This window comes from Pseudorasbora parva, chromosome 25, assembly GCF_024679245.1.
Source record: "Pseudorasbora parva isolate DD20220531a chromosome 25, ASM2467924v1, whole genome shotgun sequence".
Lineage (NCBI taxonomy): Eukaryota > Metazoa > Chordata > Actinopteri > Cypriniformes > Gobionidae > Pseudorasbora > Pseudorasbora parva.
In genome coordinates this window covers 21106056-21133878 of record NC_090196.1, presented here as the reverse complement: position 1 = coordinate 21133878, position 27823 = coordinate 21106056, and the positions used below count along the sequence as shown (strand labels likewise).

Below are 27823 nucleotides of genomic sequence, written 5' to 3'. Positions count from 1 at the left end.
TCCTATCCAGATTTGCAACCTTGTAATTGAAGCAGACTATGTAAAAAAAAAAACTGCTGTCTATGTAGGCAGGTCATTATATTTTACAAGATTTTGAGAGACAGACACTGTTTAAATGTTTGCTTCTACCAACTGCAAGATAGCAAAAAACAAACATGTAATTTTAAAGTCGATTACGTTATATATTTTTAGGTTCAGTTCATATTTTGGAATTGATTGAACAGAGGCTGCAAATTTGGTCACATTTCCATCCACCAGCTATTATGAGTCAGCACTGACAGCTAGACAATATTTATGGGAAGTCTAGACAAGTATTTATTTATAGCAGTCTCTCTTGACATTGTTCGCCTGAAATTTAATAAACAGAAAATGGCACATTTAAAAGCACATTGCTCAGTGGGAGGGTGGAGTGTGCCTCCACTGTTTCTTTTCTACCAGACAGACATAGGTAAGGTACCCCCCACCCCCATTGGGCTTGAGATCCAGCACTAACAGGGCTCATCTGCTGCTTCCTTGAGAAATGTTTCTCACCCGAAATTCCCTTGATAGACCAGCTGTACTCAGCTCGCCTTATACCAAACAAGATCACGCAACCTGCAGAGCCTCTTAAGCTTGGCAAGGTGTTTTGTTTTCTAAATCATGCTCCTCTTTCAGCCCTCCAGACTGTATAGGCACTTTTAGTCATAGTAGATATACTATAGCCAGCAGGTTTTGGTTGAAAATGTAATGGAGATTATCTGATTTACTAAGTCATTTTTACTTTTGATAAGTTTGCATAATAACAATAATTATTATTGTTATCATTTTAAATTATTATTATTTATGCAGTCAATGACTTAAAGAGAAATATATTTTAATAAAAAATAAATGGCCAGATAAACTAATAATAATAATATTTAATAATACTATTAATGACAATAATAATTTATATTATTATTAATGCATTTTATATGCACATTTGTACTATATTTACTATATACACACTCGCCTAAAGGATGTTCAATTTCTCATTAATGCAATTATCTAATCAACCAATCACATGGCAGTTGCTTTAATGCATTTAAGGGTGTGGTCCTGGGCAAAACAATCTCCTGAACTCCAAACTGAATGTCAGAATGGGAAAGAAAGGTGATTTAAGCAATTTTGAGCATGGCATGGTTGTTGGTGCCAGACGGGCTGGTCTGAGTATTTCACAATCTGCTCAGTTACTGGGATTTTCACACACAACCATTTCTAGGGTTTACAAAGAATGGTGTGAAAAGGGAAAAACATCCAGTATGCGGCAGTCCTGTAGGAGAAATTCCTTGTTGATGCTAGAGGTCAGAGGAGAATGGGCCGACTGATTCAAGCTGATAGAAGAGCAACTTTGACTGAAATAACCACTCGTTACAACCGAGGTATGCAGCAAAGCATTTGTGAAACTACAACACGCACAACCTTGAGGCGTATGGGCTACAACAGCAGAAGAACCCACCGGGTACCACTCATCTCCACTACAAATAGGAAAAAGAAGCTACAATTTCCATGAGCTTACCAAAATTGGGACAGTTGAAGACTGGAAAAATGTTGCCTGGTCTGATGAGTCTTGATTTCTGTTGAGACATTCAGATGATAGTCAGAATTTGGCGTAAACAGAATGAGAACATGGATCCATCATGCCTTGTTAACACTGTGCAGGCTGCTAGTGGTGGTGTAATGGTGTGGGGTTGTTTTCTTGGCACACTTTAGGCCCCTTAGTGCCAATTGGGCATCGTTTAAATGCCACAGCCTGCCCCTGAGCATTGTCTCTGACCATGTCCATCCCTTTATGACCACGATGTACCCATCCTCTGAAGGCTACTTCCAGCAGGGTAATGCACCATGTCACAAAGCTCGAATCATCGTCCATCAACTGCAAGATGCTATCCTATCAATATGGGCCAACATTTCTTAAGAATGCTTTCAGCACCTTGTTGAATCAATGCCATGTAGAATTAAGGCAGTTCTGAAGGTGAAAGGGTGTCAAAGTATTAGTATGGTGTTCCTAATAATGCTTTAGGTGAGTGTATATGTATTTTTGTGTGTGTGTGTGGGTGTGTGTGTGTATAAATATATATTAAATATATACATGAAGGAGTGTGTACTTACATACATTATAATTATACACATAATAGATGCATATATTATGTAAACATGAACTGTTTGTTTTGGATGTGATTAATCGTATATAATAAGTATAAGTAAAATAAGTATATTAACACCCTGCTATTTTGCAAGTTCTCCCACTTGTAAATCATGGAGGGGTCTGAAATTGTCATCGTAGGTGCATGTCCATTGTGAGAGACATAATCTTAATTTAAAAAATCCAGAAATCACAATATATGATTTTTTTAAACTATTTATTTGTATGATACAGCTGCAAATAAGTATTTGAACACCTGTATATCAGATAGAATTCTAACCCTCAAATACCTGTTAGTCTGCCTTTAAAATGTCCACCTCCACTCCATTTATTATCCTAAATTAGATGCACCTGTTTGAGGTTGTTAGCTGCCTAAAGACACCTGTCCACCCCACACAATCATTAAGAATCCAACTACTAACATGGCCAAGACCAAAGAGCTGTCCAAAGACACTAGAGACAAAATTGTACACCTCCACAAGGCTGGAAAGGGCTACAGGGAAATTGCAAAGCAGCTTGGTAAAAAAAAGTCTGCTGTTGGAGCAATCATTAGAAAATGGTAGAAGCTAAACATGACTGTCAATCTCCCTCGGACTGGGGCTCCATGCAAGATCTCACCTTGTGGGGTCTCAATGATCCTAAGAAAGGTGAGAAATCAGCCCAGAACTACACGGGAGAAGCTGGCCTATGACCTGAAAAGAGCTGGGACCAACGTTTCCAAGGTTACTGTTGGTAATGCACTAAACATCATGGTTTGAAATCATGCATGGCACGAAGGGTTCCCCTGCTTAAACCAGCACATGTCCAGGCCCGTCTTAAGTTTGCCTATGCCCATTTGGATGATCCAGAAGAGAAAGTCATGTGGTTAGATTAGACCAAAATAGAACTTTTTGGTCATAATTCCCATAAACGTGTTTGGAGGAAGAAGAATGATGAGTACCATACCAAGAACACCATACCTAGAACACACTGGGTTTTCTAACATGACAATGACCCAAAGCACACAGCCAGGATAACCAAGGAGTGGCTCTGTAAGAAGCATATCAAGGTTCTGGCGTGGCCTAGCCAGTCTCCAGACCTAAAGCCAATAGCGAATCTTTGGAGTGAGCTCAAACTCTCAGCGTATTTCTCAGCGATAGGCCAGAAACCTGATTGATCTAGAGAAGATCTGTGTGGATGAGTGGGGCAAAATCCCTCCTGCAGTGTGTGCAAACCTGGTGAAAAACTACAGAAAACGTTTGACCTTTGTAATTGCAAACAGGCTACTGTACCAAATATTAACATTGATTTTGTTCAGGTGTTCAAATACTTATTTGCAGCTGTATCATACAAATAAATAGAAAAAAAATCAGACTTTGTGATTTCTGGATTTTTTTTAGATTATGTCTCTCACAGTGGACATGCACCTACAATGACAATTTCAGACCCCTTCATGATTTCTAAGTGGGAGAACTTGCAAAATAGCAGGGTGTTCAAATACTTATTTCTCTCACTGTGTGTGTGTGTGTGTGTGTGTGTGTGTGTGTGTGTAAAAAACTCATAGACAAATAGACTGCTTCAGAAACGAGATTATTTGTTGGGCCTTATGCATATTTATCCATCATCAGAATACTCAGTCAGTATTCTTGTTACCCTGTTACAGTTACCTATATTGTTTCAGTATACATCTGGAATTTAAGTTGTTGTATCTCAACTGAACTAGTTTTAAAAACTAATTTGGTGGGACTCAAATTGTCATTAAAAGACATAAAAAAAGCATTCCAGAAAGCCTCCCCTTGCCTCAAGGTCAGCGTTTACACAGCTAACCTGTAATACGGAGCTATTGCCAGCTGGCTTGAGGTGAATGATGTCGCCGTGTCTACACCAAAGGGCCAAGTTCGCAAGATTCGGATAGCTGCCAACCAGATTTGGAAAGTCACCTTCCATCCTCTTGGCTTGGTTTATTCCTTTCAAGTTGTTCATTCCTTTAATGTTTGCTGGACTGGATTTCAGTAAATAATTGGAGCTGCCAACCAAGGCCAGACTGAGCAAGTGATGTCTGCTTGAGTTGGAAACTGAAATATATACTCTGTTTGATGTGGTGTATTCTTAGGACTACAAGACAATGGTGGTGAATGAAGATTTTGTGATGAAAACATTTTGTATTGCATGCCTGAGGCAGTGCAGTTCAAATAGTTTGCCCATCATCTTGAGATTGCTGACAAACCCATTTGACCCATCTTGTGTAAAGAATCAAGAATGATTTAAAGGACATTCATTCAGATATATTCATATGTATCTTTTTTCAGTCATGTCACCCTCACACTGGTAGAATAAGATGACAAAAGGGATGAAAGCCACTGAGAATATCGACAGAGTGTGAGGGAACACTGAGTTTCACTGCCGCTCTACGAGCTGTTTATTTTCTTCCTCTGCATACGTGGTTTCAAAGAACTTTCATTACAAAGAACTGGGGAGTTGCAAGCCTTATAGATGGGATATTTTTGGCATCCTTTGAAAAGTTGCTGTTTGGTGTAGTCACAACAACTGACAAGAAAGTATGACTACTTTTTTTACAACAGCATATCTAAGTGTAGGCACACTATACTGTCCATGCCCAGAAAGGGAATAAAAACATCACCAAAGTAGTCAATATGTGACATCAGTTAGTTCATTAGAATCTCTTGAAGCATTGAACATACATTTTGGTCCAAAAATAGCAAAAACTTTATTCAGCATTGTCTTCTCTTCCGCGTTTGTTTTCAAACCTCAAATAAATATTCAAATGGTCATGAATCAGCTTATTGATTCATGATTCGGATCGCCAATGTCACGTGATTTCAGCAGTTTGGCAGATGACACGCGATTATATTTTAAAATATAATTTATTCCTGTGATGGCAAAGCTAAATTGTCAGCATCATTCTTCAGTGTTACATGATCCTTCAGAAATGTTATTTATTCATTTATTTAAATGTAAATATTTTATGATAATTATAAATATATGGTTATACATTATAACTTTAAATATATTTTGTTTTTTTTGGCTTGACTTGGGCAAAAATTCTCATTTCCAAAGCCTCCACAAGACAGACTGGTATATTTAAGGCAATGCAGTCTAGGTCTTTCTATTGTCTCAATGTCTTTGGTTATGAAGAAAAATGAGTCAAGGTTTGCAAACCTATCATCATGAATGCTTTTCTGGGGCTTTTAAAAGCTGCATTTAAGGATTTGTTTGTAAGTTAGAACTGTTTAATGTGCCTCTGCCGCTCATCAGCAATGTGACTGCTAGACATTTTGCATCTTAAATGTCCATTTTAGGCATAATTCAATTTAGAACCTTCTCAGAGTGTTTTCATGGAGGCCTCATTACGGGAAGCAAAAAAATCATCCACAAATTGAATGTCTGCAGTGGAGGCCCCAGAGCTAAGTTATTTTTCTAATAGCAAGAAATACTTTTATGCAGCGTATCAGGTCAAAATCACAATGTTGTACATGGGGCCCTGAGGACAGGATAAATGAGACTCGTCTCGAGTCATTTTCCCAGAGCGATAAGGCCAGATGTTGGTAGAGAAAAGCCACATTGACCAAAGTGTGGGAGAACAGCCTCGTATATAAACACTGATGCTTCGGTTGAATAAACAGATTCTGTATTTGCCAGGAAACCTCAAGTTAGGGGATGAAATGAAAGCTTGTGATTTACTGTCCCTTCAAGTAAATCAATGTCTGGGCAACAGTGAGAAATATGGGTTGGGGGGAGAAGGTCTCTTTCATCTAGGGAAAAGGATAGAAGAGGACCTTTGATATTTGAGATGCACTGAACTCTTTGAAAGGATAAACTTTGTTTTAAGTCAGTATGGCCATGAGCTTTGATGATCATTTCAGCTTTGCTATTGTTGTGTCGTAAATGTTTTTTGGTGGAGCGTCTCTGCGTTTTGTTGATTCAGTGAGTGTTTGAGAGCCTTATGTGTGTCTTTTTGAATGTACACATCCACACCCAAAGTTTATATTCCAGTGCCTTTTCATCTGGAATTTCCACATGAAAAGAACTTTGCACTGCAAGTTAAACTTGAAAACAATGACATTATCGTCTACAAGAATAGACCAGGTGAGTTTTAAGGGGTGCAGGCAGTAAAAAGTCAAGCCCTGGTTATGGATGGGGACCTAAACATAGAAAGAGCTCTTGAATGATTGTAATTTCCCAGTGTTTTCAAATTGCATCTCCTGCATGACGGAATTTTCCACTCGGGAATGGCTTCAAGGCTGCGCCTGCTACTGTGGCACCATTTGTTCCATTCACTCCTGAAACTTCATCTAAATTTGGGATTTTCTGATTGTACAAAATTCTTTTTGAAATAGGAAACTTTGGTTAGGCTACTGGCTAAGGGGCCTCAAACTCGGTCCTGGATCATAGTTGGAGCTAAACTCCGCCGGACAATGGCTCTCTAGGACCGAGTTTGAGGAACCCTTGTCTACAGTATCTGTATAGAGCTTTTGATAAGTTTCTGGTATGGAAACTTTTTTCCCCTACTAAATAATACCTGTTTTACTGTGATTCATTTGGTGAATGTCTGTATCCTTACATGACTCACATGGAACTTCAAATTATAGAGGCGCTGACTATTGACCATCATGGTTACGTGGCTCTCTGGAATATTTAATTTTGATAGGTCAATCATTCTGTGGTAAGACAGACAAACAAATTACTTGAATGAATGACTATAGTGAGCTGGTTCAGCGCAATCATTGTAGCCTGAATGATTGATCCCAAACAAATAACTCTTTTGAGACTGTTCTTTTTATCAAGTGAAGTGTGATTCCTGAACAAATTATTCTAGTGTGTCGGTTATTTTTACTGAATCAAATGCAGCATGATTTGTGTAGTCTGATTTCCAATGAATGAATCTAATGATTCAGCTTTGTTTTATCAGTCAAACACATACAGCTTACAACTTAGAGAATTAGTGTAATTACTGATAGCTATTCCTTAAATGTACTAAAGTAATTGAATCTGTTAAAGAACCGGATCCAAACTTGTTAATTTCTTTACCCATTCTCATTCCTACTCTGTTTCTTTCTTCTCATGTAACAAAATAATTATAATTCAAATATTTAGTTAGTTAGCAGCCATATAATAATCAGGAAAATGCAAGATAAACTACTCCAGGGTGACACTTTTCTTTTAAGAATGACTGACCAACATTCTCTGATTCTATTTATCCCTTACTTCTTTTACTCATGCTTGATACCCAACAGATTAAATGATTCATAGTCATAAACAGCCCTGCGGGCTGTTTTCTCAGGAACTGGGAGTGTGTGCTGTCTCATAAAATTTCATCATTCCTTTTGCTAACATAATCATTATTTAATGAACCAAGATAGATGCCAATAAACATAGTCATTGCAATAAAGACCAATCCATAGAGAGGAGTGTTATATAACACAATCCCAGTCACAGGTTTCTTAAAGGTATTGTGTGAACTAAATAATCAGTTATTAAAATTGATCAACAATACTGATGACATTTTACTTGTTACCTGTCTTGAAAAAGGTGGTTGATAACAAGTGGCTAAATGTGACTATAGAGGCTGTTGAGGAGATTAAACGTCATCACGCAGAACAGGTACGCTCAGTCCACTTTTACAGCCTCATTATGCTAACAATTGTGCTCTCAAACTTTCTAGAAAATGGTTTTAGATAAAAACTGATTGTCAACAGTTGTCGGAAGCTTGGTGATGTTGAAGTTGTGTTTGTTTAAAGCATACCTTTAGCTTATTAGTTCTGGCGACTAAATGGATTTTAGTTCTAACTACCGGTTGGCCTACAGCATTATGTGATGTCATACCTGCACCACTTAATTCACTCTTCGCCAGGAGTTTGATTGACAGGTGACCTGACCAATCATGGGACTTTCCTGGTAAAATAAAGGTTAAATAAAAAAAATAAAAATCATAACGCCAAATCCACCATTTTGTCTGACAAACAATCCAGACAGATGAGTTAGTAGATTAACGTCTATGGACTTGTGCTGCTTTCACATGCTATCGGAATAATCATAAATACTAGTTTCCTAGTTAAAAATTTGACATGAACTCCCTCTCAAGTCAAATTGAATGCGATTTCGTAATCACGACTTCAGAAGTGGGAAGTATGACATTTCCAATAGCATGTGAAGTCAGCATTATACTTGGTCTGTATTGACATCTTTCCGTGGTTGAAAAAACATACCTTCTGATGTTTAACTAAGGCATTACAGTGATTTTTCTCGGCTCATTAAAGAGCCACAAAGCAGTATTTATTGTTTAAATTTCTTTTAAAAAATGACAAAAGTATAGACTTTTTCATATTAAAAGTAACCTGCTCTGTCTTGTCTGTCACCGCAGTGTCAGTCATTGCGTGAGAAGCACATGATGTGTGGTGTGAATTAAAGCACCATGGCATGTCTCACGTAGCAACCATAACTGAAGTTGTTCATTTGACTTTCACTGTGTAGACAAAAACAGTTATGTTTAAAGGGCCAGATTTACTAAACTGGGCAAATTAGCATGAGAGCACAATTCCAAAAAAACGCTGTTGGGAGTGGAAAGTTCTGCGCGTGATCTACTGAAGACGCGCAAATTAAAGAACACTGACACAACCGGATAATTTCCATAATGACCAATGCAATCTACCCGGAGCAGCGCAAATTAGCCTCTTGTTTAAGACATGCTTATTTTGGGTGTTGAATAATGGTGCAACTACCAGTAAATTGACTAGTTCAAACCTTAGTAACTTTCCTTTAAATACTCTCCTTCCATAAATTTGGTCTAAAAGGAAAACTCCTACAAATGCAATAAGGTCATCTGTGTCCACGCCTTTTCAGCGCAAAGTTTTCACTGCATGTCTTTGGTGTCTTGGTTTTTTGATTTCATTCAAAAAAGTAGTTTTTGTAAGAGTGTGTGCTTGTACAAGTTGTTAGGAAGTCTGAAACTGTAAGGGTAGATTAGCATAAAGGGTACATTTTGGTTTTGAGGTAATGTTGAGGAGGGTTGTAGAAGATTTTGGCCTCGGGGTTGGGAGTTAGAGGTGTGAGAAAGGCCTGTCCTTATGAGTAGTTTAACCTGATCTGGGTCATTATTGCGGGGTTTTTTTTTTAAATGAGATGGATAAGGGGGTAGGTGGGTGGGCTGGACAAGAGGAGGGGATGGATAGAATAAAGTCCTGAGGTGGAACTGATATGAATCTCTTCTTTGTTTCATATCAGTGTTGGGCTGCTGTGCTGGGGGCCACGTTTAGTGTTGTTTGGGGCCTGAGATGACAGGATTTTGGTGTCTAAGAGGAGGATTTCTGCCCCATACAGGGGGTTTTCCATTACACAGGTCGGTGGAAAGAAGAAAGAGCTTCATAATGGGAGAATAAGAGTGAGAATGAGCTAGCAGAAAGAGTTACAATCTGGTAAGATTTCTGAATTGTTGTGTGTCCGAAACACTTTCATTATTCCATCCTCATATTGCCTCAGAGCATTTGTGCATGCTGTGAGAGAAATGTGTGTGTATTGTGTAATCTGTCTGCTTTGAAAGTTCAAAGGCGATGAAGTCATGCTTTAGCTATACCTTGAGAAGAATTCCAATGTTTTTTTATTTGCAATGGCCATGAATGTCGATGAAACCTGCAATGCTTTTTGATATCATTGATACACTAGTATAGTCAAGAAATAACATAATTGTCCATTCCTTTGACTGAAGAAGTTCAATTTCAAGATCAAGACATTTTAGCTAGTCTGACTAGTCTTCAGCTAGCTGATTTGAAGTCCTTCCTTTCCAGAATTATTTGGTAATTTCATAGCACTCCATTAGAGGGGATCAGCGCTTGCTTTATTGTGTCTCTCAGGTCATCTGCAGCCCACATTCCTCTCTCTTTTGACCTGATAAGTGTCTTTCTGTATCCAATGTCTATCAGATAGCTGAGCGCTCCTCTCCCGGGAGCTGCATAAAGCCTGAGTGTGAACAGCCTCTGCAGATTGTGTGTCTGCACCTTAACCTGATACCATTGGGTGAGAAAGTGTGGGATCTTACAGTTCAGAGAAGACAACTTCTCGCTTTTGCAATGCATTGTGAAGGCTGGGTATATTGAGGATATCTCACTTATTACGTAGGCCTATTGATTTGTTCTAAAATGTAATTATTACATTTTTTCAGAATTAACAAAGACAAAAATATTTGTTTTTCCTTTATATGCACACATTTAATTTTAAATAGAAATAAACACCAATACTTACATATATTTTACTACATAAAAATGCTTCCTGGGGAATGAACACTTGTTGAAACATTGATCAGATTTCAGAATTGTTTCATGGGAATGGACTTTTTGAACTAGGGTGAAACCCCCAGGGGATGGGACTTTGGCGCTGAACATACTGATTGGTTGAGTTCATGCAGCATTTTGATTGGTTGACATTATTTTATTTCAACCACCATTTTTAAAAGTCTGTTGCGGTGCATGCAGTGAGATATGTTTGCTATTCGAATCAACAATGTAGTTTAAAAAAAATAATGGACCGATGGACCCACGATGTTACTGGGAACAATGTTCCTGGAACAAATTGTCCCGGCTAATTTCAGTGGAAACGCGGCTATTGACAATTAATTTTATATCATCAGCAAATATCAAAACCATCAAAATAATTTATGTATTAATTACATTTTGGATTAATTTACCATTTCCTATTTCTGTTAGGGCTGTAAAGGTTTCTTTGATTAAAAATCAAACCAAACTAGGGCTGCACGTTTTCAAGTTTTTCATTAACCGTTAACCGAGGCCCTTAGCGGTTAATACTCGGTTAACAATAGTGTGCGTCAGGGTTATTTTTAGTTTATTAATTTGACGACCACCATCTCCGTAGTGAACGCGCCTATATAGAGAAATGCACATCATGGATTACATAATCAGAGAGTAGCGTATTTCTTTTCGTTTTAAATTGTTAAAAGACATTTCAAGTTTCTTAAGATCTATTTCATGTCTGCGAGGCGTACGCTGAGTTTCGTTAAATTAGGATGAGATGCGCTCCAGTTCACGAGCAATGCGAGTGGCCGCGAGGGCGCCTGCACGATTAGAGCATGTAACGTTAGTAAAATATGCAGCCGAGAATGATTCACACAGCATTTGACTCGCGCGGCTGAGCCTCTCCCGGCAGAGTTCAAGCATCTGTGGACTCGTCCCTTCAGCTCTGGCCATCTTGCTTTCAGTCCGCGATTAGCTTTTTTGTTTTCTTCATTATAGTTAAAGTAACGTCTGCTTTTCTCTAGTCATTCACAAGTTTCTCACTTCAAACTTTATTTCTTTTGCTCCGTTATGCACAGCGCGCGCGGCTCGTGCTCTGCTTCTGCCCTAATGCGACTTATAGTCCAGTGCGACGTATGTTATTTTCCTCTTCATGACGCATATTTTGACTGATGCGACTCATACTCCGGAGCAACTTATAGCCTGAAAAATGCGGTAAGCACTGCATTGCAATACTTGCATTTTGCCCCGTCACTCTCATTTTGTGCTCCCACGCTTTGTTTGCCCGCTTCATTGCCCGCTTAGAAAGCTGGTCATGACTTCTTCTTGTGGATATTACAAATGTCTGGGAGCGCTCTGGCGGTCTCTAGGGGTGCAAACATTACAACTAAATTCAAGGCACGTCATTGACGCCACTTAACCGAGCAAAATGTTTCACTCGGTTACGCAATTTTTAACGGTTTATCGGTCAATCGGTTAACCATGGACACCCCTAAACCAATCTGATCTACACCCACAGTTTGCAACATGCTGTTGTACACGCGCACCGTCCTGATGACATACATTACGTCACATGGACAGTGTGCGGATCGTCGAGGAATGCATCTAGCTAAACTTGCTGAAGTATAATTTTGGCCTTAAAACCCTGATGCAAATCGAACCACAAGTAATTTGAACCTTTACATCCCTTCCTTCTCATTTTAACATTACTCTAATATTTGATGTTTAATCCAGATTTTTTCATCAAACAACTTGAGAACAAACTGTCAAACTGCTCTGTGTCTTTGAGGGAAGGTTTATCATATGATCGGGCCAAGTGCCGAGGTCAGGGGTCATGCTAACGGATGCTAGGAAAAGATTAATGCCTCCAGGTCATGCCGTTGTCGTGTGATCTCAGTTAAGAGAATTACGCCAAGTCAAGACCAGGATTCATCAAGGTGGAGTCCTAGACAAAGTCCGAGGTTTTAAGTCAACCGCTAAATAGCTTGTCTAGGTGGAATGTTAATTGTAGGATTAGAGCTCCACTGTCGCTTCGGTCTCATCTCACTTTCAGCCAAACCACTGCTGAACATCATCTGAGGTTTTTGGTTGGATGTCCGCTGTTGCTTGTGGTTCTGATGTAACTCTGGAGAAATGTTCTCCACGGCTTTAAGTTCAGACACTCGGGCTGTTGTTAAGGGTGTTCCTAAGACTCTTAAGACTTGATAAAAGCTTAACTGAAAGGGCTTGATTCCTCAGTATATCAAGTTACTAACATTGGCTCAATGTTCACAAAGCCTGTTTTGTATGGTAATAATGCCCTTCAGAGCCATTAAAGCTTATCTGCGGGGGCAGAGGGGGTTGTGGTATTGAATAGATCTGGGACTGTGGTGTACGAGAGCAGCAATGGTGGTGTCAAAAGATCCTTAAGCTAGTATGCAGCGCTCAAACCATTTCAGATCAAGTGATTAGAGCACGTTTATAAAAAAAAAACTTGTATTTCAGTGATCAGTAGACATGATGAAATGGTTTGGAGATGTAAAAGTGGGGCCATTATGCTGGTTGAATGACCCAGTGCCTTTGCTTATAGCGTGATTCATGTCATGGTAAAAGCAAGCCAGGTTTAAAGCAAAACACATGTGGCTTTCATTTGACACATAATTTAAGGCACGTCAAACATGCTGCTAAATTCTATACGGTAGCTCCACTTAAAACTCCCAGCTTCCCCTGTGTCTCTGAACCATGATTCCTCTGGAACGATAACACTTTTAATGCCCTGTGAGTGACACATCTTCTTGAATTGTCACTTGTAATTATGTCAAATTCTCTTCTTGGTAACAAGGGTCTGAAATGAACTCAAGTAATGCAATCCTTCATGCAGACATTAGTTTGCATTGCTTTAAACGCATGTTCCATGGCGAAGCCTGATGTTAATTACCAAAGCAAATAACTTCAATAATTTAAAGAAAATTCATTATTCTAAAGAAAAATTGGTAACACTTTACAATCAGGTTTCATTTGTTAGCATTGGCTAACTACATTTACATAAACTAACAGTGAAAATGTCTTCTAAAGCATTTGTTAATCTTATTAAATGTTAATTACAACATTTACTAAAATACGATTATTATTTAATGGACCTAAAATTGAGCTAACATGCACTAACATTGATTGCTTTCATATAACTAATGTAAGCTAATGGAACCTTATTGTCAAGTGTTAAAAGTAGAAATGTGAAGCTAATATTTATGTTTCGGCTCTTGAATTAATTGAACTGTTTGGGGTTAACAGCTTATGACCCAGGACCAGTATGGAAGAAATGAAGACAGAGTCAGGATTGCAATTAATTAAAAGAAAAATTTACTTAGAATAGTTTGCAGTTTCAAAAGCAGAAGCCAGCTTCAAGTCTCACAAGGAGTTCGTAGGCCGCGCTCCCCCTCTCACGTCTCGTTGCCTCGCCCTATCGTACATACAATTGTCCCAACAGTTATACTGTTTTCAAGGTCTTATCCACGTCATTACTGCAATGTGGATGGTTCTGATTGGCTCAGAGACAATGCACAGTCATGGTAAATTTCCACTCGAGTGAGTTAATCTGATGCACGTTTCCACTGACGTGTCACTTGTTGATGCTTTCACCTCAGAATCAGGCCCGTAGTGGCCTTCCAGATCTGGAGCAGGCGCTAGCTTGCCCAGAACAAGTCCACCCATCGCTTAGGGTGCCCATTGTACACCATTCTGATCTGTAACACAGAATATTGCGCACATACACAGATACACAGTCTCTCCAAGGTTGGAGCTGATTAAGCTCCAGTTCTAACTAGTTCTTACCAAAACATAGTGATAACATGTGCTTTCTTTCAGTGAGAGGGACACACAACAGTACAGGCAATATTCATCTCGACTTTTTAGTGTTTCAGTAAAAGGAAATATAAAAGGAATAAAACATAATAAATTAAATGAAAGACAAATCCATATTTCATATCTGGAAGCCGGGCTAAGTGAGTAAACACTGTTACTGCACTCCTGACAAGTTAGGGGTGTGTGTGATACCTCGAAAATCCAAACACACGACCTTGTTGCCAGTGTTTAGTGACACTTCACACATCTCTAGGCCAGACCCTCAGTCACTCCTCAGAGACCAAATATACACTTTAGAAAACAAGAAACTAAAAGCAAAATCATTACCGGATAGAATCATTATAATAATATAGGAAGATAAATATTTATTAAGGTTTTGATTATGAAGTTAATTATAATTAGGATATAAATACATACAGGTATAATGAAGCGGTAGTGGATTTCAGAATCCCCCCTTCAATACAGTAGGGATACACTTCATTTTTTTGAGTCTATTAGCCTATTGTGAAGCGTGCTTCAGTATTTGGTTAGATAGTTATGTCACGTGTCATATAAACGTGACCTGGTTTAACAGCTTTACTTGGTCATCGAAGACATTGTGGTACACTAGTCTTTAGCTTATTCTTCTAAAGCTTATGAGTCGCTGTCTTTTAGTCAGTTATTGAGTAATTAATTTAAAAACATTGATTCATTTACATGTGATGTCATTAAATCAACTCAGCTGATTCATTCAGAGAAAAAATACCCCTACTGTGCAGAACAATGACAGAATACACTAAATAACAAAATAGTGTGCCTAAAATGCAAGTTACTTAATATCAACTTCCATTTTATTGATTTGTTTTATGAGGTAACTGACATTTTCAATGTTTGTATCACTTTGCCTATGTACTGTATACATGTTGATGGCACAACAACTCTTCTCCACAGCAATAAAAATATGGCCTCACTCCCCTTATTTAAAGGGTTAGTTCACCCAAAAATGAAATTAATGTCATTAATGACTCACCCTAATGTCATTCCACACCCGTAAGATTTGGGTAGTTCTAATTGGTTAATTAGAATCTCTTGAAGCATCGAAAATACAGTTTGGTGCAAAAAAAGCATAAACTATGACATTATTCAGAATTGTCTTCTCTTCCGGGTTTGTTTTCAATCCTCAAATATAGATTCAAACTGTCATGAATCAGCGATTATTCGGATCGCCAATGTCACGGGATTTCAGCAGTTTGGCAGTTTGACACGCGATCCGAATCATACATCAATACACTGATTCATAACCTTTCGAATTTTAATTCAAGGATTGAAAACAAACCCAAAAGAGAAGACAATGCTGAATAAAGTCATAGTTTTTGTCATTTTTGGACCAAAATGTATTTTTGAACTAACTGACGTCACATATGGACTACTTGGATGATGTTTTTATTCCCTTTCTGGACAGTATAGTGTGCAAGAGATTGATGGGATAATTCAACCCATCTACATCAGAAAAGTCAATTAACTACGACTCAGAGGAAACAGGCATTAAATGCGCCTCTCTTTGTAATAGTTCTAGAAAAGTCATCAGTCAGGGTGACCTTGTGGGCTCGTTCTAGAGAGAGGAGGGGGAAGCTGTCATGGGACGGGTGAAAAGCAGGGGGGTTGTCTAGTCATTGGGACAGCGGGGTGTTGGTCCTACAGAGACGGGCTGGGATAGACCCCTGATGGGCTCTTTTCACGACTGAAGGAATGGGTGTGAAATGGTCACATCTGTGGAGTCCCATTTTGGCATATGCTTTGTGCTAAAGTATTGTGTTTGTTTTTTCTTTGACCATCCATTATTGCACCATATGATAAGATTGTTTTTAGATATTTCAAAAATACTTGAGCATTAAGGCAGAAATGGGCTCTTTTTGGTGGTCTCAGCTATATTTATATTAAACATACTTTAATGTCCTTATTTATTTGAATACTTAAAATAAATACAGAATGCTAATTAAGTCTTTGTTATATTTTTTTGTTTGTTTTGTCTCTTGACAATTGTCCTATTTTTAAAAAAACCCTGTTTAATGCAAAGTGATTTTGTATTTGAAATATTTCAGCAAAGTTTCTTATAGATTCTTCAAATGGAGATGATATGCTTTCTGTCTGCCAACGTTGAGCAGATGGCTCACATGGACGGAGGAATGTAACACCAAATATGAATTTAGCACCTGGTTGTTTTTCATCCTCCTGAAAGGTGGCGGCTGCTCTGAGTGTTCTCACACATGTCTCATAATCAGATGGCAGGGTGACAGTGAGCTCGCAGAACCAGAGACGCAGAACTCGCCGCCACTCATGGTTTAATATCTGAGCTAAGGAAGAGCTTGATCGAGAAAGATTCAGCACTTTAAACATTATCGAGAGCAACTTGGAAGCAAATCAAGTTACCTGTGAGAGAAGTGCTTAGAGAGAAGTAAGTAATAGAATATTGCCTATTCTTGTTGAAATACTATTTTTTTTCTGGTGTGCTTTGCCTCTTATTAAAGCTCTAATGGCATTAGTTTGCTATTATATAGCAAAGCTTCTCTCTTCAAGGTCAGAATGTGAAAAGCTTCAGTGTGCTTTGTTGTTGGAAGTTTCCTGTCATTTTGAAAGAAGACGTCCTTCACCTGATTGACATGTCATGCCCAGGAGAGTTGTGGGAGGAAATGATATTCGGAGAGGGAGTGTGTTGGTGTTGTATTTCGTATGGGAGATTCTTTGTTTGTACATGTATGGAGAAGAACGCCGGGTTGTGGATGAAGTAGTTGTTGTGGAAGTAATAGCTAGCAGATTTGATTAAATAAATGAACAGCTTAGCATAAAAGAAACCGTTGCAACTAGTGATTATTTTGATAATCGACTAGTCTAATTAGAAGGATTTGCTGACTATTCTGACAATTCAGATTAACCAATGTACTGTTCATTTTTTGCATTTTCTTTAGATGATTACAAGATCAAAAGTAACAAAAGTATCCATCTTTTAAAAATATTTGTAATAAACTTATTAATAATTATGGCCAACCTCTCTTAGGGTTTTTGTTCAAATTAGCAACACATCTTAACACTTTAGTTTCCTTATGTATTCCTAAAAATATTCTTAACATCTAAAAAAGATAGATTTATATTTATAATATAAATAAAACCTTTTCATATATTTTAAATATTATATTATTCTATTCTTTAATTAATTATATTAAATTAATTTAAAATCGTGATATATTTTTCACTGATTGATTGTGCATCAATAACTATTTTGTATGGAAGCCTATTTCTCCCTAATCATGTTTTGGTAAATCATATAACAGTCATTATGACTTAGACTAATATGGAATACTAAATGATAAATATAACATAAAAGGTCAAATTTATGACAAGTCATCATTGACATAAGTCAAATTTGTGACAAAAAGTTTAAATTTATGATTATAAAATAAGTCTCTGTTGTGAAAAGTCGAAATTATGACAAAGTAATGACATACTTAGATTATGACATAATATATTCACTTTATATTTCACATTTGTTTTTTATTTTGAATGTCATTTAGAATGTAAATACATTTTGCCGCTCTTATGCTTTAGCTGGATAGATTTGAACCTGAATCCATACGTCACGGCACAAATAACACTGTCAATTTGCTTTCTAATAAACAAATTCAGGTTTTCAAATTCAATTCAATTGCTTGTAATCATCAGTTCAGACTCCTAGACTTACACATTCAAGTCAACAACCATCACAGTGTGTCTCACTGGAATTGAGTGACCTGCTGAAGAAAACAAACCCTGATATTAATCATAAAAAATTCATAATTGCACAATCTCCCCCGGTGAATGAAAAGCAGCCACAGAATAACGCTCTCAATGATCGGTTCTCCACTGGAAGCAGTAAAAATCTGACTCATTAACGTTGCTTTTCATGAACAAAGGCTGCTAATTAGAGGTGGCAACTGCATTGAGGAGGCCCGGTCGAATCAGCCCTGAGTGAACGAGCTAATGACAGAGAGCCCGCGCGGGGAAGGCGGGGTGACCTTAGTATGGCCTGCGGGTGAGAAATGGGGAGAAAAACCTCCGCATGTTTCATACTGTCCATCACACAACTGGATCATGCACACCTTTTATTTAGTTTAAAAGACACTTCGAATTCTATTGAATGAGAACAAAATGTGAGCTGAATGATGATACTATTGTCTTCTGTAAAGCTGCTTATGCCTTAATCGAATTTGTTTCATAATTGATGAATTTTGCTAAATTGACACTGTTATTGAACTAAATTAAATCACCATATAACTCATATGTAGAGCTGCTAGCTGAAAATAAACTTGCTTCAAATTTGAAGAACTTTACACATTTCAGTGCTGTCGCATTCCGTCACTTTCCTTTCCTTCACGGAGGTGCGCGACTGCGCGTTCGTTCCTCCCTAAACCAAACGTAACATCCAAATATCATATAAAGTGAGTAATTAAAAAGTTAATTAAGCCGTGAACGTGACGCTGTTCACTAGGCAGCCTCCTGCACGCATAAGCCAAGTACTGTGGGCTTCGGATACGCATCTAAATGGTCACACAAATTAGCCTACACACAAATATGCCAGAAAGCCGTTTTGGTAATTATCCTCATAAACACAGTGTGTTTATGTGCATGTAAACATTTAAGAGAGCTTGTTTGAAACGAGTGTGTAACAGTATATTGGATCCGTGCAGCTCTTTGAGTGACAGCAGCCTAATACATTTGCTGCATTCATAATGTTCATCATAACCAAACAAGATTTCTCTTAAATGAATAGCTTTTGTAGTTTTAAATAAGGATCAGTCTATATAATGGATACAGCAGTGTTATTTTACAATGTATTACTTTAATTTCTGTTTTAGGCTATTACTTACCTTTCACTGGCATTTAAAAATGACTCATATCATGAAATAAGACTTATCATATCACCCACCAATAATCAGGTTAAATAATTGTGATTGATTTTTTTGCCATAATTGAGCAGACTTACTGAATTGAATCAACTTTGAACTGATTTGAGCTGAAAAATTACATATTATCTTCTGTAGAGCTGCTTAAAGCGGAATCTTGCAAATCTGGAAAATTTTGCAACATCGACACTGTTATTGGACTCAATTGAATCAATGTCGAGCTGACTCGAACTGAAAAATTCTGTCAAGCTGATTATAACTGAAATGTAGCTACATATTTACACAGTTATTGAACTGAACTGAATCAACATTGAAATGACTTGAGCTGAATAATGGGACTGTTGTCTTTCTAATACTGCTTTACAGTAGAATTTGCATTAGTCTCATATTTGATGAAGTTTGCATCATTTATTCTGTTTATAACTGTAAATAAACAATCTGTGTTTTGTAAAATGCTATATAAATAAAGGTGACTTCACTATTCCTTTCAGATCAAGAATGCTGAAGACACGATGGATCCCCTAGTTCATCTGAGCCCGCTGAGAGTCCGCATCTCTGCTCTCCCGCATCCCACGCGCCCGCCTCGTCCCTGGGCACCCAACCCTGTGCCTTTCACCTTCTCCAGGAAGCGTCAGTAGAGTTTTTTTCACACACCGGCACACGGGAGAAAGGAGAACCCTTCCTGTGTAAATATGACTGGATGGAGGTCTCAGTGGCGTCTGGTCCTACTGAACTCGCTGACATGTGGCCTGGAGATCTGCGTGGCAGCTGGGATTACGTACGTGCCGCCTCTGCTGCTAGAAGCGGGCGTGGAGGAACAGTACATGACGATGGTTTTAGGTAAGGTTTCATCTTAACTGTGGAACGTCAATCCAATGTTTATACCAAGGGCTGCACTGTAAACAGCAAGGTTGTTTCCCACTAAGTAGCTGATCCTATAATGTGGGTCATTATCATAATTACTGGCTAAATCACTCGCTGCCCCATCCAGGTGGTAATCAGGTGCTAATTGGAAGGCACCGGGCTGCAGGAAGCGGCCCAGAGGCTCGAGGGGTCAGCAGCTGTATGGAAGCTTGTATAGTTTTACTGCATCCTGTTAAAATTCTGAAGGACTTTCCTCTGGACTTTCAGCAGATAATATAGTCATCATGGGCTGCCTCAGAGTCAGTCGAATGAGTTATTTAAATGCGCACATTTTCCATTTCTTACCGCCTATGTCCTGCAATTTTTTTAGGGGGTCATGAAAATGTCACTTTGGTATTTGATTTGAGATTATCCTTTGAAAAATAGGTTAGATGAAGCGCTACTCTTCAGTGGTCTTGATTTTTTTTTAACCATGCTTTAAAAAAACGTTTAACGTTTAAAAAATATATACCGGTACTAATAAAAATTTTATATATATATATATATATATATATATATATATATATATATATATATATATATATATATATATATATATATATATATATATATATATATATATATATATAATTTTTTCATTATATAAACAGTAAACAGTAAATGTTTTTTAGGAAATGCATGCTTTTATTCAGTACAGATGCATTAAATAAATACTTTATACGCTATAGATATTATATAAGGATCTATATAAACTCCCCGCTTTTTCTCTTTTTGAAATAAATTTATACTTTTGATACTTTATTTATCAAGGATGCATCAGATTGATCAAAAGTGAGAGTAAAGACATTTACACTGTTTAAAAGATGTACATTTCAAATAAACACTATTGATTTGAACTTTCCATTCATTCAAAAAAATCCTAAAAAAATATGTATCAGTTTCCAAAAAAATTAAGAAACTTTTTCTTGAGCTTCAACTCAGCATATCAGAATGATTTCTGAAGCATCATGTGACACTGAAGACTGGAGTAACTGGCCATCAAATGAGTAAAGTATATTTCAAAATATTTTAAACTAGATAACTATTATATGAAATTTTATAATAATAATATGACTGTTTTTATTGTATTTTTGATCAAATAAAAGCTGCATTTTCTTTCAAAAACATTATAAACAATTTTAACAGTATATATTAATGTTAAATATGTTTTATTATGTGTAGATTTTTATACATAGATATATGCATAGATTTTTTTTGATTTTTTTAATGTATTAATAGGCCATGTCCTGGAAAAGTTTAATTTAAGTGTCAAGAGAGTCATTTGCTTCTGTCTACTAGAGACATTCAGAGAGAGTTCAAATACACAAGGTGCGGGATTGTTTTTGTTCTTTTTGACCTTGAATAACCAGACCTACGACTCTAAATATTTGGCCTCTGTGTTTGTGATTTTTCAGCGTACCATATGCATTACAGATGCATTATTTTGTGCCCACAAATGGCTTCCACATGGCTTTTGCTGAAAATGAATCTCTCTCCAAGACTATAAGCCTTGCAACCAAAACAGAAAAAAAGCAGTTCACAAACGTGCATGTGGTCACTTCACACCAGACGGACAGAAGATATTTGGTGTTAAAACACACTCCACACCGCTCTCTCTTTGTCAACAGCTGCAGTAGAAAGCAAAGAAAGATCCTTTGTGCTCATTTCCATTCACAAGCTATATAAACTCACAATGTTGTTGCCATCAGAAGTGCTTTCAAAACCACCAAAAGGCCATTGCTGCTCATTTGGAGAGGTTTCACGTGTGGTTGTATGTGATTCCAGAGGTTTTGCTTCACTGTTTCTTAATGTAGTGGGTTTATTAATTTTACTGTGCAATAAATTCCTTAGTCTGAGCTTTTTGGACCAGTCTGATGGTCATGTGGTGAGTTGTTTGAGACCTCTTTTTGAACTACCAGTGCATAAAGTGTTTTTTTTTTCTTTGATTTTTCTCTTGAAATTAAACCCATGACCTTGCTGTTGTTAAACCTATGCCTTTCCATTTGAGCTACAGGAACAATTAAAATGACTATAATGAATTGTACTGTGTAGTATATAAAAGAGTCGCATGATTAATTGTCTCACACTGTTGCAAACAGCACAAAGGCACCTTTAAAAGGAAGTGGGCAGATCTCGCCCTCCATTTTGGGAAAAACAGCATGTGTTGACTTACAGGCGCTGTTGTCCGACATTGTTAATGAATCTTTTTAGAGCAGGCAGTTCACTCGGCTGTCCTCTTCTCTCACATGGTTTGTCAATATCTCCTCAATGCCTTAAAATGTGAATGCCTTAAAATTGTTTTAGGTGGAATATTCCACACCTGATTCCCCTTTCCGGTTTAAAAATTCAATGTTTTGAAAATGTTAACTGGAAAAGCTCTTGCGAAAATGTGACGTGAGTCTCACTTTTTTGGAAATGTTGTAATTAAACACCATACACAGTAACATAATATACAGTGCTGTTCAAAGTTTTGGGTCTGTAAGATTAACAAATACATATTTATAAATGTATAAATGAATACTTTTTCAGCAAAAACAAATTAAATTGATCAAATATGACAATAATTACATGTTTAATGTTACAAAAGATTTCTATTTCAAATAAATGTTTCTATTAATCAGAATTATCAATGTTCAAATATACCTTTATAAAACCTACAGAAACTTTAAATTATAGTAATAGTTTTAATAATGCATTGGCCTGTTTAATGTAAACAATTTGTCAGTATAGTTTAAAATAGTTTATAAGTGTTTACAGTATTTTTATATTGCTTTGCCATCTAACTTACTAACATTTTACAGTGTGTAAATAGACTCCAGTGAACTTTTAATTGCATTTTGAGCATGTTCAGGTCATCTTTCCACCACGCACTTGAATAAAAATAGCTCCTGAAGATCTAGGCATGAATTGAAATGGGAATCGGTGCCCAACCAGTGGACTGAGTCATCTTCTTTAATTAGAAAAGCTGTGGAGATGAGGAAGCCAAGCCAGAGATTGGTCACCTTAAACTACAGGCAGCTTTACAGCAGCCTGAAGATGAAGCCAAAAGATGAAAGAATGGAGGCCAAAGCTGTGATTCTTTGACATAAAAGTTGTCTCGAGTGACTATTTCTCTTTTAGTTTAAGGCGAGAAACTATACAGGCAAAAATATCAAATACAAATTTCATGCACTGGTCAATGTTTAGATTATGAGAAATGGCTTTTTATTTCTAAGAATTTGCCATTCCTAAAGGAATAGTTAACCCCAAAATGATTTACTTACCCATCCATCCTAGCCGTATATGACATTCTTCTTCTGAGTATTTTTGGGTGAACTATCCCTTTAATATAATCACTCAACTGGAGTGATATCTGTTAGTTTCACACTATTCACATGGGGTGTCTTGCCTTAATATTCTTTTGTATTTTTTCTTAGGTATTGGACCTGTTCTGGGACTTCTCTTCATCCCTCTGATTGGCTCAGCCAGTGATCACTGCAACAGCAGCTACGGTCGACGTCGACCCTTCATATGGCTGTTGTCATTGGGAGTTCTCCTAGCCCTTTTGATCATACCACATGCTGACGTGTTGGCCACCAACCTGAGCTGGGGCAGCACCCGCCGCAACCAGGCTCTCCAGGTGGGCCTGCTCATCCTCGGCGTAGGCCTTTTAGACTTCTGCGGGCAGGTGTGCTTTACACCACTGGAGGCGTTACTCTCAGACCTCTACCGTGAACGGGATGACTGCGGACAGGCTTTCGCCATGTTCTCCTTCATGGTTAGCCTTGGAGGTTGTGTGGGTTACCTTCTACCCGCCCTGGACTGGAGCGGTGGGCTCCTTTCCTTCTACCTGGGTGGGCAGGCGGAGTGCTTGTTTTCCGTCCTCATCCTCATTTTCGTGGTCAGCGTGTTGGTCACCATGAAAGTTTCCGAGGAACCCATGTCCACCTTAGAACCGGGGCCCTTGGAGCCCGGGCAGTGTTTTCCACGCTCGTGCTGCTATCTGTTTCAGTGTAAGCTGCGGACTCTAAAGTCCGGCCCGCTCATGTGCCTGCTGAGGACTTGCTGGTCGATGACACCGGCCATTTATCGCAGCTACTGCCACGTGCCGCATGTCATGCGACAGCTGTGTTTGGCGCAGCTCTGCAGCTGGATGGGTGTCATGTCCTTCATGCTCTTCTACACAGATTTTGTCGGAGAGGGATTGTATGAAGGAGTTCCCAGCGCTGCACCTGGTACCGCTCTTAGGCAACGCTATGATGAAGGTAAGACTTCTAGTCAACATAAAAAAATCGACCCTATTTACTTTCTTAAAGCCCATTTCTGGTCTTTATTTTAAAGGACAACTCCGGTGAAAACTGAACATAGGCGTAATTAACACATGGTTACCGAGCAGATGGTTCTCTGGGATGAGATTTCATGAAAATCAAATGTAAAGATTTTTATCCGTAAAAACAGATTAGTTTATAACGCTAGTATATGAGGAACAGAATAAGAAAAATACAAATTAAATCGCTAGTTAATACCACTAACAAGGCTCAAAATAGCCTCACACCAACACGTCAGCATAATTTGGGTCCCAAATGTAAGCCGAAGGATTGAGAACTTTGTAAGTGTACAAACAGTTTAATAAGAAGATACTTTATAAAGACAGTACATTACGCGTATACAGACAGGAGCCATCTTGGAAAACGATGAGTCGAGCCACAAATGCCGTGCTAAGTGAGCTGGTCGATAGGAATTAAGTTTGTGAAATCTAATTACATGGAAATGCATGAATTATATATCTGTTTATTAAAATATATGGTTGACTAACTACAAGGGAAGAAGGTGTCCCATATGAGATTCTAAGTCACAGTTCATCACTTAGCACAGCGTTCGCAGCTTAACTTGTCGAGACTGTTTTCCAAGATGTCTCCTGCCTGTATACGCGTAATGTACTGTCAAAGTCCATTAAGTGGAGAAAAATCCTGGAATGTTTTCCTTTAGAATTAATTTAATTTATTTTCAACTGAAGAAAAAAAGACTTGATCATCTTGGATGAGATGGGGGTGAGTAAATTAACCGGAAATTTTCATTTTGAAAAAAAAATTGTGGTTACAATATTATACTGGAAATATTTTTACTGTTGAGAGAGAGAAAAACATGACAAAGTGATATTTTATTATTCCATTAAGAAATAATGTATACTATAAATAAAATGACACATTTACAAACAATATAAACTTTTTACACAGATGATTAAAAAAAACACATTTTCTTAGCTTGACTTAAACTGTATTGAGCAATCAGCATCCAGAACTAGGCTATTTGTTTTGTCATAATGTTGCATTTCCAACATTATCATTCTTTTGGTTCCCCAAGAGATTAATGATATTATTTATTTCAGATTGCTCTCCGAATCATGCGTCATACACTCCTAGAGGCGTTTCTGTTAATGTTTTGTTAATGTTAAGGGACATTTTGTTGTTTGGTTAATGTTTCTATATAGATTCTCAGTTTGGTCTGAAGGCAAATTACATAGGGGAAAATTAGCCCATGATTTACTCACCCTCAAGCCATCCTAGGTGTATAGGCAAGGCAAGGCAAGGCAAGTTTATTTATATAGCACATTTCATACACAATGGCAATTCAAAGTGCTTTAATAAGAAATTATGACATTCTTCTTTCAGACGAATACAATCAGAGTTTTATTAAAATATGTTCTGGCTCTTCCAAGCTTTATGATGGCAGTGAATGGCAGCTCAAATTCTTTAACAAAGAACTTATGAAGCGAATTGATAGTTTTTTTGTAAGAAAAATATCCATATTTAACAAGTTATAAAGTAAAATATCTCGCTTCTGTATTCAATTTACGAAAAAAACGACTGTCGTGACAATGACGTCAGAGGTATCGTAATCATTTTCAACTGCGAAGCTAGATATTTTACATTATAAAGTTTTAAATATGGATATTTTTCTTACAAAAACCCATCGATTCACAATGCCTTTATTTATGGATTACTTTTATAATGGATGGATGCACTTTTTTGGGCTTCAAATGTTGGGCTGCCATTTACTGGTATTATAAAACTTGGAAGAGCCAGAACATTTTCTGATACAACTCCAATTGTATTTGTCTGAAAGAAGAAAGTCATATACACCTAGGAGGGCTTGAGGAGGGTGAGTAAATTATGGGCAAATTTTCATTTTGAGGTGAACTATCCTTTTAAGGCAGCAAAACTGAAAGTAAGGATATCAGTATTTGTAACGGAGTTACGCATGAACATTACCAGACCTTCACTTCATTTCACTGTTGGTCTACAGTAAAAAAAAAAAAAGGCATCTTTTCCACCCTGAGGAATCATTTTCACTGTCCATGAACTTGTTTCCCTGCTAATGGTGGTCTTTCATTTCCGTCTTCTGGCCAGATTGTCTGTCTCAAGACTGTGAACTTGTATTCACCTCCACATGTGGCCTCCGTCAGCTTTGCGCTTTAGCTTCCAGCAATGTTCATGAACACAAATGCCTGTCCTTAGCTAGTCAACAACGGGCTTACCAAATCTACACCCATCTGGGCGCCTCCCTCTGAGCTTTGACACCAGCAGAAAGCCCCTTTAGCAAAACATTTTGACAGATGTGGTCAAGATCAGTGTGCAAACAAATGAAGTCTGTCAGTGCAGTCGACTGCAAACTGTGTAACTGCACACTGCAACGGAAAAATGTTTGAGGTACTTGTTCAGGGAACATCTCGGCCCTCTGCAATTGTGTTTAAATGATAAATTCCTTCTGTGAGGAAAGTTCCTGGCTTGTTTGAAGTACAACACCAGAGCCTGCAAACACAGGCCTTAGTCAACATCGCTCGTAGGATTTATTCAAAGGAAGCATTCTTCATTATGCTGAAATGGTCAAGCAAACTATTTGAAACGACCTCATCTGACAAATCCGCAAGGGCTGGGGAATGTTGTTTACCTGGACATGCAGTTGTTGAAAAGAATGGCGCACTCACTGGGTCTCATGTGTACACACAAATTTGTGAGTGAAATGTGCGTATGAACGTTTTGTGAATCAGATACAAATACGAAAGAATCCTAGCAATTATTAGTGAATGCTGATAATTCAGCTTTGCATCACAGAAACAAATTATATTCTAAAGTATATTAAAATAGAAAACCTTTATTTTAAATTGTAATGTACAATATAAAAAAATCCTGTATTTTGGATCAAATAAATAAATTTAACTTCTTTCACAAACATTAAAAATAGTAATGTTTCCAAACTTTTGACCAGTACTGTATATAAAATGATTAATTATAAATAATAGAATAATGTGTATCATTACTTCTTACATATATTGTTAGCTGACCTTTATTTTCCTTTAAATTAAATGGGTCGCATCATTATTCTAGTCTTCAGTGTCCCATGATCCTTCAGAAATCATTCTGATATGATAATTTGATACCGTTATTATCAGTGTTGGAAACAGCTGCTGCTAAATATTTATTTAATCTGTGATACTTTTTTCAGGATTCATCGATTAATAAAAAGTATTTTAAAAAAACAACAACAACAAAAAAACAGCATTTATTCAAAATATAAATCTTTTCTAATAATCTTAACAAGTAAAAGCTTTACTATCATTTTCTATCCTTGCTGAATAAAACTGAATAAACTTTATTTTTTACATTTTTATTCATCAAAGAATTCTGAGTAAAGTATCACAGGTTATAAAAAATATTAAGCAGCACAACTGTTCCAACATTGATAATAATCAAAATTATTTATTAAAATGCAGCTTTGCATCA

At 37.4% G+C, this 27823-nt stretch overlaps 1 protein-coding gene across 2 annotated transcripts in view; it reads left to right on the top strand.

Moving 5' to 3' along the window:
• Nucleotides 1-27823, top strand: part of zgc:77158 (solute carrier family 45 member 3) — a 33840-nt gene that overhangs the window by 925 nt on the left and 5092 nt on the right. The window contains exons 1-3 of one of the 2 annotated variants that reach the window (XM_067436005.1): nucleotides 16536-16675; nucleotides 19649-19997; nucleotides 23477-24304. In XM_067436005.1, the coding sequence (XP_067292106.1) occupies nucleotides 19850-19997; nucleotides 23477-24304 (976 nt within the window). In that variant the 5' untranslated portion in view covers nucleotides 16536-16675; nucleotides 19649-19849. Of the gene's footprint in view, nucleotides 1-16535; nucleotides 16676-19648; nucleotides 19998-23476; nucleotides 24305-27823 lie in introns of those variants that run through there. The other variant, XM_067436004.1, reaches the window with a different exon arrangement.